A 19119-nucleotide genomic window follows, 5' to 3' on the forward strand; every position below is an offset into this window, starting at 1 on the left:
CAGCGGTAATTAGCAAACGTCCGCTGAGCTCATTACATCACCTACTTCTCAGTGAAACACTGATTAAAAAAAGTTATTCAAGTGTTAATAGAGAAGCCATGTTGTGGTGACTTCCTAAAGGTGGTGTCAAAAAGAGCAGGAGTTTCTTAAAGAGACAGAGGCCCAATTTCAAGGTGATAAATTATGAAGTCAGTCCATCCATCCATCCATTTTCTGATCACCCTTGTCCCTCAGTGGGGTCGGGAGGGGTGCTGGTGCCTATCACCAGCTTACGTTCCTGGACAGGTCGCCAGTCTGTCGCAGGGCAACACAGACACACAACCATGCGCGCACACACACACTCACACCTAGGGGCAATTTTAGACAGACCAATTAACCTAACAGTCATGTTTTTTGGACTGTGGGAGGAAACCGGAGTACCCGGAGAAAACCCACGCATGCACAGGGAGAACATGCAAACTCCATGCAGAAAGACCGGGGCCGGGAATTGAACCCAGAACCTTCTTGCTGCACGGCAACAGCTCTACCAACTGTGCCACTGTGCAGCCCATGAAGTCAGTCATATTTTGTATGTACAGCATTTTTATAACAACTGAAGGTAACATGATAACTTGATTGTGGTATAAAATGGCTCCATGTGCCTGGGAAATATATAATACTGCCCCTTTAAATACTTTATCCTGGCTAAGGTGCTGGATGTTAAAGCAATATGAACATCATTTATAGTCAAAACGTGACTTCTGCAGCACAACATACTCGTATCATCCAAGCATCTTCTGAGTTCCTGCTGTGGGGCAGGAACAATCTCCAGTAGCAGTCAGCCTGGCAACAAATCTGAAGAGGCCCCTGACTGAAGACGGTTGCTGTCTGATTGCTTCATTCCCAAGGATCTCAAGAATGTCCTTAAGATAAACTTTTTAAATTAATTTGATGAAGAAACTCAGCTTAATTCACTTTTGAATAACTAGGATCACTTGGAAAGTATGTGTGATTGAATGAAAATTACTTTTTTGTAAATTGCCTCAAGACACCATTTGTTGTGAAATAACTTCACAAATAAACTGAATTGAATTAAATGAGAACTAATTTTCACGCAGAGCCGAACAGAAAGAAAAATACATGTTGTCTGCCAAAACCATTACACATTGAGGTCGGCTAAACGTTTGGTCACAATGTTCGCTTCTGCGAAAGACGAGAAGTGATTTTTTTCCTCCATTTAAAACCTCTCGGCCTCTGAATCCACACAGGAGCCGTTTCTTTGACAGAAAGTCGCTCCAGTTGCAGCAAACGTTCAAAGCGAGGTCTTTGGAATAATTAGGACATAAATTCACGGAGGGAAGCTGCTTGTCAATTTTTAAAAATGTTATTCTAATTTGAATTTAATTCAATGTTTCAAACTGCGATGTGGTCCGCTCCTGCTGTGTTGGGATCCAAGGCGAAGCCTCAACTTGACAGGTTGCATCTTCAAAGTCTTTGTGAGACTCGCGCAGATATGAGAGATGCTGCTGCTTTACGGCTCATCACCGAGGTGACCAAAGGCTTCGGTAATCTGCGGCAAAGTGGAGTATGTGGGGGCTGGCGATTCAGGCTAATGAACGGCGGTCCCTGCAGACGCGCCGTGTGAGCGTCGCACTTGATGACGGCAGCAACTCCTTGACTCAGATTCTCCGGCCTGAAAGTCGCCTGCAGGAGGCTGATTTCACTTCAGCCCAGAAAGCCGGCCGACGGCGAAGAGTGCCGCATTTCACACACACACACACACACACACACACACACACTGTTGTGACCTTCTGGGCAACTGCAACATTTGCTGGCGACGCCCTCGACAGCCTCGTTTATTTTGTATTCCCGCTCACACTCCTCGTTGTGTGTGAATGTCCGATTCAATTGCGGGTCTCGTTTGACAAACTGGCTCAAGACTCTGTGGTTTTTGTCAGCTTACACAAACTCATACACTTATTGTGCATTGTAAGCTGATGATTTCAGTTTAGAGATCGTTTATCAATATGTGGCTACAATAACAACACAAGTTTATTATGAAATGTATTATAAAAATGTCAAGAAGTATCTGTGGTTGAGTTATTAACCATTTTAAATTAAAGGCTCATTCTTTCATGAATGTTTGAAAAGTGCTTTAATTTCCTGTAGCAACCATTCAACTGAACAAACCTGCCCCCTGCTGGTGGAACAGCGCATCTATTGAGGTCATTATTGTAGCTACTTCTCAGTGCAGCGCTGGTAAAAATGTTGTTAAAGGGTTAAAAGAGGAGTCATGTTGTGATGACTTCCTGAAAGCAGAGCATCAGAAAGAGCAGGAGTTTTTAAAGAGACAGTGGCCCAATTTAAAGGCGCTAAATTACAAAGGCAAATTTCTGTGAAGTCATATTTGATATACATCTCTGGAAACAAACAGGAGACTACTTTAAATGATCAGTTTCTCTGATTTTGCTTTTTATAGGTATATGTTTGAGTAAAATGGACATTGTTTTTTTATTCTATGAACTACTGACAACATAGCTCCAAAATTTCATTCGCACAAAATGGGAAATGGTCCAAATAATGGAAAAGATGCAGTGCTTTCAGCTTTCGGAAAGCACTGCAACTCAAACACTTGTTTATTTGCCATTCCTATGTCAGGCCCTGGTTTCAAGATGTCTTGTGAAATCAATCTATAAGTAACACAGCGGAAACTGTAAATACCAGTGTTTGAATATGAATGTTTCCGAACACAAATGGCCAAAAAAAACAAACAAACAAAAAAAAAAGGATACAAATATCTCCCTAAATATGAAGGTGTAAGAGTGCCTGTCTCTCACTCTGGCACCCAAGAGGTGCCAACCAAAGCTGTCGTCTTATGAAGCGCTGCTCTGTACAATAACAATATTATGGGTGATTTTTTTTCTTTCCTGATAGGCACACAGAAAACAATGCCAAAGATTTCTTTGTAATTGAAAATTCAGAGACAGTAGAAGAAGTGCTGCCAGTGCTTCCAGGCAGGTATATAGAAGTGCCAGTAATGTGGATAACGGGCCCCACACCAAGCAGCAGGATGTTTTCCCTGAAGTCATATTGGAAGTTGTTTGTGCTTCCAAAAATAAATAAATAAATTTAAAAAAATCCCTCTCAACAACCTGCCAGACAGGAGGGTGTCCCAGAGAAAGGCTCTCAATCATTTATTGTTTTATCATTATTTCATACGATCCTTCTAGAAATCCTGCAGCAGGATAATCAGTCAACCCTGCATGTTGCCTGCAGAAAGAAAGCAACAATATATTATTACAACTATTTAAAATTACACTAATAAACTTTTTCGCAATTCGGAGCCAGTGCAGACCACCTCTCTTCGCCTGGTGCAACTCCTGCATGCAGCTTTATTTCTTGCACATGTCTGATGGCTTAGTTTACCACCCGCCTCCATGACTACTGCTACATCTTCTTTTCAAAATTCATGGAATTTTTTCCCATGAATTTTGGGAAAGATGTGTTAGTAAGCAAAGCTCTTTGATTACTAACACTGATTTTTATGTCGCCCGGCTGAAAAAACTAGAACTGAAACACAAAATGGTTGCCGATTGTGACCAAAAGGTAGAAAACATTGGATTTTATTTGTCCTTTGCAAGCTAATTTTGATTCCACTATTAATGAAAATGCACAATTTTAGGAAAACCCTGTCAAGGCCCATCTCACTGAGAGCTGATCTTACTTTTAACAAATTAGCTTTAAGCTTCCTAGTAAGTAAGGTCCACCAGTCACTACAGTTTGGGCCTTTTGTCTCTTTTATCCACTCACCTTCATGTAATGTGTCTGGATCATTAAAACGTTTCTCATTCACTAATGTCAACTTGGTAGCATAACTTATTTTATCACACTGTGATAAACAGTTGTAAGGTACCATTTTACAATAAGGCTCATCTTATAGATGTCTAATAAAAAGTTCATAAATTGATCTCTAAACACTTTATAACTCTTGAATGACTGTTTATTATGCATTAATTAAGGGTGACAATGAGACAAAATCTACAGGTTTCTTGCCAAATAGTGAGCAAAGTATGAGCACTTACATATTTTATCTATGTAAGATAGCAAACCAAGATAGTCTGACACCTCATCACTCTTAATGAATGGATAATAAACAATTATTAATGATTAATAAAGTGTTTACAGTTGAATAGATAACACATCAATAAAATATTCATTAGCCATCTATAAGGGGAGCCTTATTGTAAAGTGGTATCCACTTCAGTTAGCTGTCGACATGCTAGCTAATGTTAAAACTGCATGACAACGACGGGTAACCAAGGAAACCAGTGACCGGCCAGCTCTTTTTGCAAATCACGGTGCTTAACATCGCACAGATGTATTGTTTATTATGTTTTTGTGGGGTATAAGTGATGATGGACGGTTGGAAGGAATTAATTTGATTTCCACAAATCTCTGATTGATGCATCCCTAATTTTCCTCCCAGTTTTGGACCAGTTTTTCTGTCCAGTGCTCCTCGTTTGCTGAATCATCACACAGGCCGTGTTTTACTGGTGAAATGACTACCAGGAACGGCGAGGCAGAAGAGAAAACCCGGAGGAAGCTGTTAAATGCTGGCGTTGAGGAGCCTCTGGAGGCAGATCGAGTCTATCGCACAGTTCTGATGAGAGGCTCCTGCAGCCTGTCGTTACTGAGAGAGCGAGAACAGAGCTGGGCTCTACACACCTTCATCTCCCCTTCCAGTGGTGCTCACCTGTGTTGGGCACCACCAGCCGGCCTCCAACATGGCCGAACACGCCACTGGTCCTCAGCTGCTCTCTGCTGCCGCTCAGGGGCCCGTTGAGCGTCAGGGGGCCCTTCTTGCGTTTGTCCACAGTGCTACAGAAGTCACAGCTGAGGTCCTGTGGGTAAGACTCGCTGGGCGCTTTGGCGTGGAACTCGGCACGCTCGGCCACACCCAGAGACACCATGAAGGAGCTCTGGACTTTGACCTTGATGTCCGGCAGCGGGTCAAACAGCTCCTTGTCGGCGCCGTCATGAAAGCAGAGCGGCGTGCTGTACGTCCGTCCCACCGTCATGTCGGGCGGCATCGAGGAGTTGAGAAGCAGCGGGTTGCCTGGACACACGGAGAGACACGGCACAGTCACCTAAAAGCTCTGTGCTCATGGGAAACGACAGGCAGCAGAACGGTCTAGTTAAAGAATCTTTTAAAATGATATTCATCACTGTCCTACTTGGACCTGAACGGGTTTCTGGGATAAAATGACGTGGAAAAGTATTTCTGATTTCCTATTCTTTGCATGTTTGTCACACAAATCAAGGAATCAGGAAACAAGTTGTAATAGTTTTGGGTTTTTCAGTGTTGCTTAGGTTATTTTGTTGTGACTTTTTGTTTGTCTAATTCAGATTGTTTTGGTCAGTTTTAGAGAGTTTTTGCTAGTTTTTATTAGTTAGATATTTATTTTTTAGTAACTATATTATTGTAAGTATTGTATTGTGACTGTGCTTTCATCGATTGGGTAATGATACCGTTTTCAAAAAATGTATTCAATCACTGAACTTTAGCTGTCATCCTTTTGTGGACTAGCATTAGCGCCACGAGGTGGAGCATGGAGAGCCGTAAACTGCTGTAAACTGCTGTAAACTGCTTGTGTGGTGGGAAAAAAATCTATTTCACATCCTTTCAAAAGTCTGATAGTCATAAACATAAAAACAAAGAATATTATATGCATAATTCCAGTATGTTTTAGTTAGTTATAGTTCGTTTTAGTTTTTCCCAATTAACTATGGTTTTTTTTTTTTTTTTAATTAACAAAAATGTTTTTTCAATTCCTGTTATTTCGTTAGTTTTAATTAACGACAGTAACCTTGATCAGCAAGGGCACAAATCCTTTTCCACCTCTTTTGATTCAGTAAAAACATTTCATATTGCTTAAAAACTAAAAACAGAGCAACAGACAGTGTCTTGTTATTTTTTGAAAATAAATAAAAAATAAATATGTTGGAAAAATATGTTGCATTGTTTTTGGACATTTAATATCATAGATCTGTTGTGGCTTTTTTAATGTTCAGTCAGTACATATGCACATGATTTACATGTCTTCTCTTTCTGACGACTACACAGTATTTTTTTATGTTACAATCTTGCACAGTATATTATTGTTGCTAATCTTTTTTTAAAATATATTTTTAACAATACTACACAATGAAGTTTCCAGTTGTGATGTTATAAATGTTAAAAAGTTGTAGTGTGGAAACCTTGGCAAGTCACTGCTCATTTAACGTGACACATTTTAGTAAAAGCAGAAACGTATGTCATACTTTGATCAAATAGAAACTTTTTGTCGTCTCCAGGTGAAGTAAATGTGGCTTAGATCAGATTTTATTTGCTCTGGAGGCTCCGTGGCTGACCGCTGAAGTTCAAACTGCATTTCCAGGCAGGAGAGGGGAGCACGAGGGCCAAAGGGCCACAACCTGGACAGAAGGTCCAGGGCTCGGAGCCACGGTCAGGGCATCAGATTTAATTACCAAGCTCACACGCAGCTTGATCTCCATAATCCATCTGCTGGAGTCAGCTCCTCAGGACAACACGGTTGTCCTCCTGAAGGAGAAGAAGGGAGGCCAGGAGGTGTCTGCTCTGTAAATGAGAGGAGTCCTTCAGCCCCCACTGTGTGTGTGAGAGTGTGTGATGAGGGTAAGTGGGGGGTGGGGGAGCTTAGGTCTTCATCTGTGGCCATTAAATGTGGCAAAGCTGCCAAACGGAGCGAGCAGGGCGCCGCATCGATCTGGCAGCGGTACCAAGATAACGGCGAAGTCACTGAGTCCTTGCTGCCCAGCTGTTGCCTGGCGAGGGGTGCGAAGCGGGAGGCTAATGTTGTTTTATTTTTAGGAAAATCATTAATTACCGGGGATGGGATCTGTGATGAGCTTTGTGGAGGCTGCTGGTGTTTTTTTACTGGGTCTTCTTTTTGTCCTGATTTAAAACTAAATTTGTCATCGCACAGCACTAATAAACATGGAATACAAATATTATTACGCTCTTATGTTTTGAAGGGGTTGTTTAGCATAATTCAGAATGCAAATTAAAAGATGACCCATTAAGGTAAACCCTCCAAACCACCGCCCATTTCAAGTTAACACATTCTCCCAAAAGCCTCCTTCGTGCTCCTAGCATCACATGATGTCATTATCATGAGGATTTTATTTTTCTGATTTAGTTCAGTGTTTTAAGTTCTTGATATATTGTTTAGTTTTTGTTCAGCCTCATCCTTAGCTGCTGTTTTATGTTTGGTTCTCATTTCACTCCTCTTGTGTTTCTATCCACTTCCTTCTTTCACGGGACACAATAGCAATGGTAGCCACAGCATCAAAAGTTTAATATTTTCCAACTTTCTCGTGTCATGTCATTAGCCCATGTGTGCACACCTACATGGATGAACTCGAAATTTCACATACTCAAATTTCACCAGTCGCTTGATGAGAGGACGGCAACCGGTTGTCGCCTCATCACCATAGTTCCATGAGAAATGAAAGGAGAGGGATTGATGTCACCTTCTCTATGTCGAAACCCTTACGGAAACAAGAAATCCTGTGGTGGTTAATCCTTTAATACTCTCACCCCCAAACCTCCGGCAGTACAGGTTCTCAGCATCATCATGGTGGCTATTTAACCTCTGGCCTGCAACAACTGAGACAGCATTTTAAAGGGTACGGAGTCACAGTTGGCTCAAATGTAAGTAATAGCAGGGATGTTCCACAGAAACGAATTAAAAACATGACCACAGTTTATTTCTAAATGCTTCTCGGGGTCTCGGTCAGCGCTGCAGCACCGCGGACGTTGGCCCACTGCAGAGGACATTCAATCTCCACCAATTTTTTTATTTTTACCTCTGGTCGGGCAGAGAATGATCTGATTATCGCTTGAGTGTGCATCTTTAAGAATGGTACCGTGCAAATGGAATGGCAGCAGTGAGATGAGAGAAGTTAATGAAATGTACCTCGGGTTGAATACCTTGAGGGATGGGTTTGGAATTGGGCCCCTGATTAAAAATCACTCAGAAGGAGAAGGAATGTGGAAAGACAGGGTCAGGTCCGAGACTCACTCTGCACTCTGCCTCTCTGGAGAAACACCTGAGAGCATTTCTAACAACTTGGAAGCACTTCAATTTTTTTTCTTTCATAATTTTGTTATCCTTCAGGTTAAAAAATATCTAATTTTGACAGGCCTTCTTCTATTTGGATACAAGTTTAATATCCAAAAGTATTTATTTAAGCTGCAGTATGAAGCTTTTTTGATCAGTTTTTTTTATTTTTTTATTTTTACATTTTTGTTAAAACTGTCACCATGTCTTGACAATTTGTTATCAGACAGATAATCAGATTGATCTCCACATTCTCCCTGAGCTACTATTGCCATCTGAAGAAACACACCATTCCTGGTCAAAAATAACCAATCAAAGCCAGGGGGCGGGGCTTAACACATTGCCTCCTGTGAATGTGTTAATTCTCCCATTAGCAATTTAAGCAACAGGAATGTGCAGCATTTATTGCTAATGGGAGAAACAACTTAGCCTTATAGGAAAACTGTTTATCCACCGTCATGCTAACTAGCCTTAGCATTAATGGGAAGAAGCTGTAACGCTAAGACTCACCTCCAGGCTCTGATTGGTTGTTTCTAGTTGGCACTGGGAGAAGGAAGAGGAGCTCGATTTTTTTTCACAGATTATCTGATTATCTGTTTGTCACGACATTTGCTACGACGACAAATGTCGTCAGTTTGTTGAAACTGTCAAGACATAGTGACAGTTTCAACAAACATGTATAAAAGTATGTTTTTATAAAAGTTAAATATGGCAGCTTCAAAAGGTGAAATCTTTAATTTTCCCTCAAAATCAAGTAGGCCAATCGAGAAGGGGAAAAAAAAAAAAAAACCTCCTTAAAGACAAACTGGGGCTGTTGAGCAATAAGTAGAGAAGAGAGGAAGGAAGTGCTCCAGATTTCCCAGGGAGTCTCGACCCGGCTGCTAAACAGAGAGGAGGGATTGTGTCCGGTGGAGGGCACAGCAGGCAGGCTGCACAGAAAACTGGCCTATTTAAATACGATTGATGACCTGCTGAATGGAGCACTCTGCACATCTTTCCAATCTCAAGACGTAGCGCTTGGGGTGGGGGAGGACGGACGGGGGGGTTCATGACCAGCTCTCCAGGCCTCTGGAAGCCTGGAAAGGGGAACCTGGTGGGGGCGTGCAATGGGATGGATCACCTGTCTGCACAATGGCTATCACTAGCAGTAACCCAGAAGTGTCAGGGTCCTGCAATATGAATGCCTGCAGGGTTGCTGGCTGGGAGAGCAGCAGTCACACAGGCTACAGAAGTTATTGCTGCGCACAACAAAAATTGAATTGATGCTCACTGTTCCATAACTCCCCCCACCCCACCTCCACCCCCCAAATCTCTCATTTATCCATCAGTGGGTCATGCTGCTGTAATCTGATGTAGAAGATTGGTGGACTGACAGTTGGACACACCGTCCAGAGGGAGGTGGGCTGAGTGCTGCTGTTGTCTATCAGAGATTGATTATCTCCTGCAACAGAATAACAGAGGTGCAGGTCTGTCAAAACAGATGGACAGGTCATTTCACTGATTATTGAGGCATAAATCTCACAGCGACAGGGAGGGTGCAGCCCGTTCTGCTTAATGCAGGCAAACGCCATCAATCGAGCTGCAGCGCTCTCTCTCGCTCTCTCTCTCTCGCTCTCTCTCTCTTTCTCTAACTCTCTCTCTCGTGACATCGCCTGTTGGCCTTGTGCTTGCTCTCTGTTGATGACGTTACTTTTTATACCCTTGTCACACTATTATGTATCTGCCTTGAGTGTCAAGGTAAGAACATCAGCTGCCTTAGGCAAAAAACCTACCAGCATCACCACAAATCAGACATATAAAGCTTGGCATGGACTTATTTGGAGTTGCCAAACATTTTGGCATAAATGTCATATTTATGAGAGGTCACACGCAGCAGTCAGGTACAATCTCATGGCCTCTGACAGATGTCCAAAATAGGAACACACAATTATGATGTGATCCCCATGAATGTATCTGTAACTGCATGCTTTGGGTCATTGTCTTCTGGGAAGGAGCTTTGGCTCAATGTCAACTGATCTGTATCCTCTAGTTTCCACTACAAGAACCTTTGGCAGGAAGCAGCGTAGCTTTCTGAGGCTGTTAGTATTGTTTTCTGTTTCCACACCATTTAATGATCTACAAACAACTAAATAGGGTAAAAACAAACTATGAAAATCACCCTGGTAGGGAGGAAATACTTCATTTACTTTGACTGGAGGGATTGCTGTGAAGGGATCATAACAGATCATAACAGATTTTTAGGATTCTGCTGCATTTGTGTGTGTGTGTGTGTGTTTTATGCACATCTGCACCACATTTATTTAAAATATGTGTATGTTACAAACTTTCTCTAATTTTTGAAGGGATTGTAATGCAGTGTCCCTGTGTAGTCACTACGAAATGATCACAACAGCAGGTTTTAATCCTTGCTGCAGCTGTTTCTCCTCTTCTCTTCTCTTCCCTCCATCACTCCAGCAGTGAGGTAACACCATATCACTGCAAATTTATGAGTTCCACCTTTTGACTGCATATTTTTTCATGGTCTTATTGTCAGAACACTGGATTAGACCAGCCAGTGGGGCACAGAGGTCAGTATCTATCAAATGTCATTAAAGGAAGCAACAGTGTTGTGCAGGCAACAGATTCATGGGTGGCCAAAGCTCACTGATGACCATGTCAACAGAAAGCTGGCTCCAGCTGCAGAAGAAGTTCATATCGGTTCTGACAGGAAGGTGTTAGAAGACACACAGCACCAGTTTGCTGTGTTTGGAGATGCATGGCTGCAAGAAGGTCAGGCATGCTGACAATGTCCATTGTCAGAATAAGAGCCTGGTCCCCACGAGGGGAAACCCTGTTTTTGGGTCAGGGGTCAGAGTTAGGGCTAAGGTATGAATTGAGTTTTGGTTAGGGTTAGGTATGTGATGGTTAGGAAAAGGGTAAAGGTAAGGTTTAGGCTGTAGAAATGAATGGAAGTCAATGGAAAGTCCCCACAAAGATAGCAACACAAATGTGTGTGTGTGTGTGCGTGCGTGCGTGCGTGCGTGTGTGTGTGTGTGTGTGGTTTAAGTGGAGGACACACTATTTCATAAAAATATTTCTAAATAATGGATCTGGCCTCGTCCACTGAGGATGATATGCTCCGGCTCACAAGGTTCAGGCAAGCAGGACCACATAGGAAGACTCTCTGAGCAGACTTCAGAAGATCTGGATTAAGATGAATAACTCATGTCATTACTGTAAAACTATAACCAAGGATAATTTTCTGAGTTGGAAAAGTATGATTGTCTATTCAGATATTACACTTGCAAACAAAGTGCTTCACTGACTCGTGCCACCATTTTTAAAACACTTTGTTCAATTATAATTATAATCCAATAGGATCATAAAAGCAGCCAGTAGGGAGAATTACAGTATATCTTTCAGGAAAAGCTCCTTCAATGGTCATAATGTTATGTCTGATTGGCGTATACATCACATACACATCAAATATATTAAATGTGAGCTTTGAAATGTTATCAGTAATGCCAGATTACTATTCTCTGTGCTATGCTGTGCAGATGTTCTGTCTGCACTAATGAAGATTAACGGATCTCAAATTGACAGCAGTCCAACATAGTTTCTGAATAATTTAATCAAGATGTATTTGACAATGTGTTGTAATTCAGAAGGTAATTCTCAGTTTTTATTAAATTATGGAATTTTTAATATCAAATTAGATACTGAAGTCATGGACAGTTATGCATTTTCTCCATTTCTTTACAGCTGGCCTTTTTTCAACACCACAACACACAAGGTAAGGAGAAGAAGTAGCTTCACCTTGTCTGGTCGTCTTGAAGTTGAAGGACTGGAAACCCCCAGTGAGAGCCGAAGAGTCAATGACATCAACGCCGTAGTCGCTGTGGTTCTTCCTGTACAGCATGACGGCCACCACCAGGATTACCACGGCAACGATTCCTGCTCCGAGACCCGAGTACAGAGCCACGTCGATGGAGCTCTCCATGTCTGGAAGACACAAAAAACAGGAAAAAGTTCTCATACAGAAGTAAACGTCCTCTGTTTTTAAACATTTTATTGTGTTTTTAATGTTATGTAAGCTAAACATAATAGTTCTACCGAATTTTGATTTGTTTGTACTGCTATGTTGAGGATAAAACCAGTGTGTTTATGCAGGTTTTGAAATGTGTGTGACTTTAGCATGACCTGAAGTGAGCTTTTAAAAACAAAAGAAAAACGTGGGAGTGTCGACTCAGAGGAAGGAAAACATCCATGACCTCTGGAGGTCGCTCATCCTCCCTGCTTGTGGTGTACATTACCTGCCAGAAGCAGAGCTCACCTGAACTGGAGTGTGGGCGGCTGAGTTACATTGTTGTTGTACATAATATAGTTCAACTATGTGGAGTAAACACATAGACGCTTAGTTTGCTGCATTGATTTTGATATAGAGTCCTAGAAAAACAACAGCACAGAATCTTTACTTTGTTAGGGTCCACAGATTCACTCGGCACTTTATTAGCTACACCTGTTCAATTACTTTTAAACAACGGTAACGACGGCTTGAGGTAAAAATCGAACATCAGAATGTAGAAGAGAGATTTAACTGACTGAAGGTGGCGTTCTCTTTGGCATTTCAGAAACTTTCCCGAATACACCAATTCCAACAAGAGAAAATATTCAGTTTCCACCTGTTACTAGGACAAAATTCCTTGTTGATGACAAAGGGGAAAATCTGACCAACTGGTTTGAGATGGGAAGTCAACCGAGGCTCAAACAACCACCCAGTACAACCAACTTTGAAGCGGATGGGCTACAGCAGCAGAAGACCACAGACCACTGATGCTGGTCAGCTAAGATGAGAAGAACGATGGTACAATTCACAGAGGCTCATCATGGATCAGTTCTGTCTGGTGTCAGCACTTCACATCCAACTTAAAACTGAAACCCAGTGAAACTGGAGTTTTTGGTACTTTATACAACGACATCTTTTTCAGTCATGTGAAAAACGATGTACACCTTTGCTGCATCTCTGGAGTTGAAATGGGGTTGCTTTCCAAAGACACAATTAATTAATCATCAGGTGACCATCTCCTTTAAAGCAGGAGAGTTAGTGTAGAGTGTTGCGGTTTTATTTTTTTCTGTGGTATTAAATATGTGATTCTTATCACATTACTTGGACTCAGTTATTTATTTTCTGAGATGAAACCGTCTTAAAGATGAAAGAGGATTGTCTTTGTTGTATGAATAAAAACCCACAGAGAGTGAAAAGGGTATGATGCAAGGTGATGGAGACAGGCCTGTTATTATGTAGATGTTCAAGGGCAAACTCTGTCAGGGGTAGGACTGCATTACACAGAACAGAAAGCTGGAACAATCCCGTGCGCTACCTCTCAAAGCCTGAACAAAATGGAAACCAATCGTCATGCCTGCCATTACTCTAACATTGTTTCTCCACTGAAGTGGCTTTCACTGGTTCTGCCTTAGTCCGCCCTGGTCAGACTGTACCAGATTCTGAGTGATTCTCCGTTTTTTGCACTCACTTCAGAGTTTGTACAAGCCACACCAAGCCATGTAATGCACAGAAGATATATGACTGACAGCAGACTGCATTCGTTGATTGGCCCGTGATTTAAGACTCAACATCTCAACCACCGATGTGAACCGACGGACATGCCGTCTGCCATCAGAGAGCTACTCAGCATGGAAAAGTGTGATCTTGAGCACATGCGCCAACTTTTGGAGTAGACCGACTAAGATTTAGATGATTTAGCAAACATTACGTCTTTCTGAAGAACAGAAAGCAATGAACCAGAGAGATACAGTGCAGCTCTGGTCAGCGTTCTGTTGGAGCTGGTCGGTTTGAAACACCTGAACTACATAACATTAATTTTTGCATTTTAGTCTTTGTTTAGACTTTTCTTTTCAACAAAGTGGACATTGCTTTACAATTTTTGAATGCATTACCCAAATTCAAAAGTTAAACATATTTAAAAATTCAAAATAATTTGCCTCAATAAAGATAGCTTTGCATGAACAGCAAACTTTCAACATGTCTGAACAAAAACAGAGTCCATCAAAACCACAACCTTTAAGTCCTCCACTGACAAGTGTGGATGCAAACATCATCAGAGAGCATGGTTCCAGGAACGAGGGTAAGTCTGGAGAGTATTCTTATCCATTGGATTTACCAAAGGAAAACAGGTTCCCTGGGTAGAGTTTCACCAGAGTCTCAGTAAAGTATGCAATACACTGTAGATGTGCAAATATATTTCTTCTTGCACTTGAACTAAAATAATTAAATTCCACTCAAAGTCGCTGCTGCACTTCAGCACATGCAACCAGTGCTCATGATACCATATTATCACATATTAATAAGCAGTACTTGCTTAAATGTACATTCCTATTGTTTTTTTATGAATGCATTTTTGCCATTTCTGACATTTACAAAGCTCACAATAAAAAAAAGTCTTTCGAGACACGGGTCACTTAGAATGCAACCACACATGCAGTCAATTCTCATTGTCACAGTTGATCACATCCTCCTCCTCCTCATTGCATGACTCTCAGCAAACGCAAATGATTTGTTGACTATTTATGTAAGATGTCCTATTGCTAGATACCAAACTGGTTCTCCAGAAGAGAAGAAAAAGCCTGAAAACACTCATTTGAGTCTTGGTAATGAGGTTACTAATGCTGCTCCTATGTAACTGGTTTCCTACCAAGATGACGGGTTTCCAGGGTAATTTCCTTTCAGTCCATTCTTGTTGGAACTATGTATAGAAACACTACAGCGTGAAGTCACACACAATATCCCGCCCCACAGCTTCATGCTGAAGGGCAAAAAAGCTGTTTGCTGATGATGACTACCATTGGTGATAGTTGTAAAGTTGTCAATACAATGTTCTAAATCTTAAATATATGCGAGATATATGTAAAAGAAAATGGGACAGAGTGTTTTGCTACTAATTCTCAATATGATCAGAACTAGATAAAGTCTGGAAAATGTTTTAATTTAAAAATAAATAGCTAGGGAGAAGGAAGCAGGTCAGTAATGCTAGCTTGACTTTGACAACCTCAGCATGTAGATATGCTGTGGAATTCGGTGTGTTTCAGGTGACCTACAGACAGATCACCAATGGAGCAAGTGTTGAAATTAGCTAATCTAAAGTAGCTACTATATGGTAGCTAATTTGCCACAGTTATCACTAGTTAATAATTGCATTAATAATCGCAAATAAACATCCAACCTGAAAACATAATACGGCAACAGACCGAATGTTCTGTTCTTTGTGTGGGAAATGTTTGCGTGTTTTTCAGTGTCGAATCCTGATGCATTAGTGGTGCTGTTGTCAGTTGCTATAGTAACAAGTCTGAGTGTAGTGTAGCCGACAATGAGAGCGAGGGGAAAAAAGAGAACACAAGTAGTTTTGAGTTGTTCTTCAACAGTTTTTCAGCGTTATTTTTCCCTTTGCTGTGGCGCACTGCACTGAATTAATAACACCTACATCTCCAGGATTAAATCTTGTTAATGAAATTGTTCTACCATGGAAGCATGGCTGTGGATGGCATGTAAGATAATAGTCTTTTAGCCCTCCAGCGTTAACGCACGCGTGAAATTTCCAGATGTAAACAAGAACATGCAACATGTCCTTAGGGAGAGAAAAAGGAATTCTGTCTCCACAAAATTCCTGTAATACTTTTAACAATTCCACTTTTCCATAAACTTTGTAAAAACTCTATATACATTATACAGTGCAGTCGCTGAGACAGAATCTTTGTTTGGAAGCTAACTTCCTTTATGCCTATTGGCCTGTGTTTTCCTCCCAGACTGTGTTCAGGCTAGAGACGACGGTCAGAAGCTGATGCAATGAGAAACAGATTAAATGAAGCTGATTCAGATCAACTGCCACAGTCCAGCAAAATGCACTTCCTGTTCTCATTCAACTTAGACTTACAGCCTGACAGCAAAGGAGTAGGCAAGATTTTACACTAAATTGGCGAGCTAATGAAAACACTCAGGCTACAGTAGAGGCTGGCAATCACTTAACCGGGCCGAGTCCGCCGCGTGATTGAGAGCTGCCACAGGAATGGCAGGACAGTGCCGTAAATTGGACAAATTAGCTCGTTTGCAATGATTACAGCCCATTAATCCTCCACAACGCAGCACATGTTCACTTGTCACAACCAATCCATCTCCTGGCTCAAAGTAGAAACACAGCTGTGATGTCACGGTTGTCATAAAAAGTCAGCCGCTGAATAATGATGGAGAATGCGTAATGAGCATTTGCTGGGTTAATTTCTGGAGCTGCTCAGATCAAGGTGAACTAAACGGTTGATAATTCGTGATGTTTCTATTTCCAGGCCGCGTTCTGGGAGCGTGAAAGAGAGCCCGTCACTCTTCTTGTTTTCTTTTCCTGCCAGCTTTAAATTTAAATCATCTCCTGCCCTCAGATTTCAGGGTAAATTACACGTAAGTGACAGATGGGGGGGAAGAGGGGTCCGGGGAAGGAGGGTGAGAGGAATGGGTATGGGGGGGGGAGAAGAAGATGAAAGAAATCCACAGAGGAAGACTCACTTTGAGGTTTAACATCATGTAGCAGCTTTCGATCTGCAAAGACAGAGAGATAGAATGAGACAAAGAGGAGAGGAAGTGGCGATTAAAGTGCAAGCTGCTGTGAAGTGACTAACAAGTGAGGACTCAAAACGCAGACACGCTGAATAGGAGGATGCTCTCCTGCTGATTGAGCTCACAGAGGCCGGACAGAAACTGATGATGGGGGGGAAGACGCTGTTACTGCCCTCGTCCAATCACAGGAAAACACCGACAGGAATCTACTGTATGTTCGCACTGCAGGCTTTCATGATCAATTCAGATGTTTTTGTGAAATCAGATTTTTTTTTTGGGGGCGCTGGGGGTTGTTCAAATGTCCAAATACATGCAAATTGTGATCTCCTGTATGAACTGCAAGTAACCTGAACCGGCAGTTGAGGATGCAACACCGTCAGAGGCGCATGATCAGTGTTTGGGGAAGAAAACATGGATGGTAATGGTGGAGCAAATCTTGTGATTTTAAAGTTGTTGTCCAACCGGAACCAGCACATCAACAACTTAATCCTCATTATCATCCTCCATGGTTGTGTTTTTTTCTTTGTACTTCCACGTATCACAACGCAGAATAGTGACTTTTATCGTTCAGGCTGGATGAATGTGACCTGACTCAGTTCACAATTGAAAAGATCAGAAACATATCACATTCAGGACCTCATATCCAAGTGGCCTTGGTTGCACTGGAAAAAAAAAATCAGTTGTGTGTTGCTCAGACTGTCATGAAAAGATCAGATGAAGGTCGCATGAGGGCAAAAATAAATCTGATTTGGGTCACTTTAGACTCCAGTGTGAACATAGAGTAACAAAGAAGGAAATGATCTCATTGGATGAGTTAAGAAAGGTAAAAAAAAACAAACAAGTTTGTCTGAAGTTCAGGAAGAGAGTTGACTGTGCACCAGGTCCAAAGGAACTACTGTAGTGGGAGTTAAGCTTTTTCACTTATGACCACATGTTACACATAAAATACAATATGTTTATGGTGTGTACAACGTTGTAATTGAGCTAAATCTAATTTTAGTGTAAGACACAGCAGACTGTAACTTATAAGAACGATTGAGAGGAACAAAGAAATGTGAGAGAATAGAGTAGAGGAGAACAGAGTCGGCTGTGAAACTTTCTACTTTCATCTAAATTTCAAAAAAATAAAATCCCATATTAATGTGTAATGGAACCCCAAAGAGTCTTATTGGAATAGAGTGACATTATCCTTCTATTTTTCAGAAGATAAACTATGAAATATGCAAATGAGCTCATCATGGCCAGGTCAGTGGCTCAATGCCCAAGTCCTGTTAGCAACCAAAAAAAACAAAACAGTCCCAGTCATCAACCCTCCACCACTGTGCTTTGCTGTTGATTTGCGGTCTCTGTGTGTGTGTCTCTGTGTGTGTGTTCTTGTTTTGTTTTTTTGTTTTTTGTTTTTTAAATCAAATATGTCTGTGAGCATTATGGTCAAATATCTCTTCTCGTCTCATTTTTTGGTTCACATGTTTACTCTTGCTAACGGTTGGGTTATCTGTACTTTCCCTAAATGTTTCAGTCTGTTTTTAGGCTTAATTAAAGTCTCATTTATTACTAAGAAGACTGGTAACTGTTTGAAATGTTTTCCACGTTGTTATGATCTTCCTCGCTATAAATTGGCTTTCTTTTGGTTTTTAGTAGATGCGGGTGGATCAAACCAAAATATCAATAAAATCGATACGAAGCTGATATCAGTATTAGATCCATAATACCATAGTAAGATTAATACTTTAGTTTCAGATTCCCTCTTGAAATGTTATTTTTGATTTTGTAGTTTTTCTACTCAAGAAAGATTTTGTTTTGTTCTCAATGTGTATCATATTAATACATTATTAAGGACAGAAGAACACTTTTACCAAAAACACTCCATCTGTAAGAATATTTTTCCCAATTATTAAGAAACTCAGTCATAGATTACATTATAATTAAGAAGACTTCAAGATGTTCAAAAAAGTCCAGTAAGTTGCGATACGTATGTGAGGTCCTTTAAATTGCCTTTGTGACAAACGGGAGCATCTGTCCAGGAAGGATCCAGTGAAACTCAGGGCAGCATCCAGAACATTTTCAGAAAAATTCTCTTTCCAACTTTGTTTTTACATCTGGATCATAGCCTGTCTCCTGTCTCATCGCAACAGTGACACATCCTGATATACGTCATGTGTTTGCAGCAGCAGAATCGTCCCAAAAGAGAAGCAAATATACATTCTGAATGAAAAGGCAGACATCAACCTGCTGCAGTGACCCAGTCAATGAGGCCTGGCTGCAGAGGGACAATAAGAGAAATGGGGGCACACAATGCTCGATGAGCTGGAGCAGACTGTCCCCCAAACATGAGACGATAAAGTCAGACAGGAAGGACTATCCTAAGAAGATGCTGTATCTTCTGGTCAACTCACTTTT

General features: G+C 41.2%; 1 protein-coding gene across 1 annotated transcript in view; it reads right to left on the reverse strand.

Annotated features, from left to right (window-relative positions):
- The window catches only part of LOC106936136 (netrin receptor UNC5D-like), a 60144-nt gene extending 43309 nt beyond the window's left edge, over positions 1–16835 (reverse strand). The window contains exons 1-3 of the mRNA XM_015016963.1: positions 16669–16835; positions 11916–12101; positions 4733–5095 (exon numbers count right to left, since the gene is read on the reverse strand). Coding sequence (XP_014872449.1) covers positions 4733–5095; positions 11916–12099 — 547 coding nt within the window. The 5' untranslated portion in view covers positions 12100–12101; positions 16669–16835. The remainder of the gene's footprint in view (positions 1–4732; positions 5096–11915; positions 12102–16668) is intronic.
- Between the last annotated feature and the right edge of the window lie 2284 nt (positions 16836–19119).

This window comes from Poecilia latipinna, unplaced genomic scaffold, assembly GCF_001443285.1.
Source record: "Poecilia latipinna isolate Pla-1442-1.1 unplaced genomic scaffold, P_latipinna-1.0 Scaffold2084, whole genome shotgun sequence".
In the NCBI taxonomy this organism is placed as follows: domain Eukaryota; kingdom Metazoa; phylum Chordata; class Actinopteri; order Cyprinodontiformes; family Poeciliidae; genus Poecilia; species Poecilia latipinna.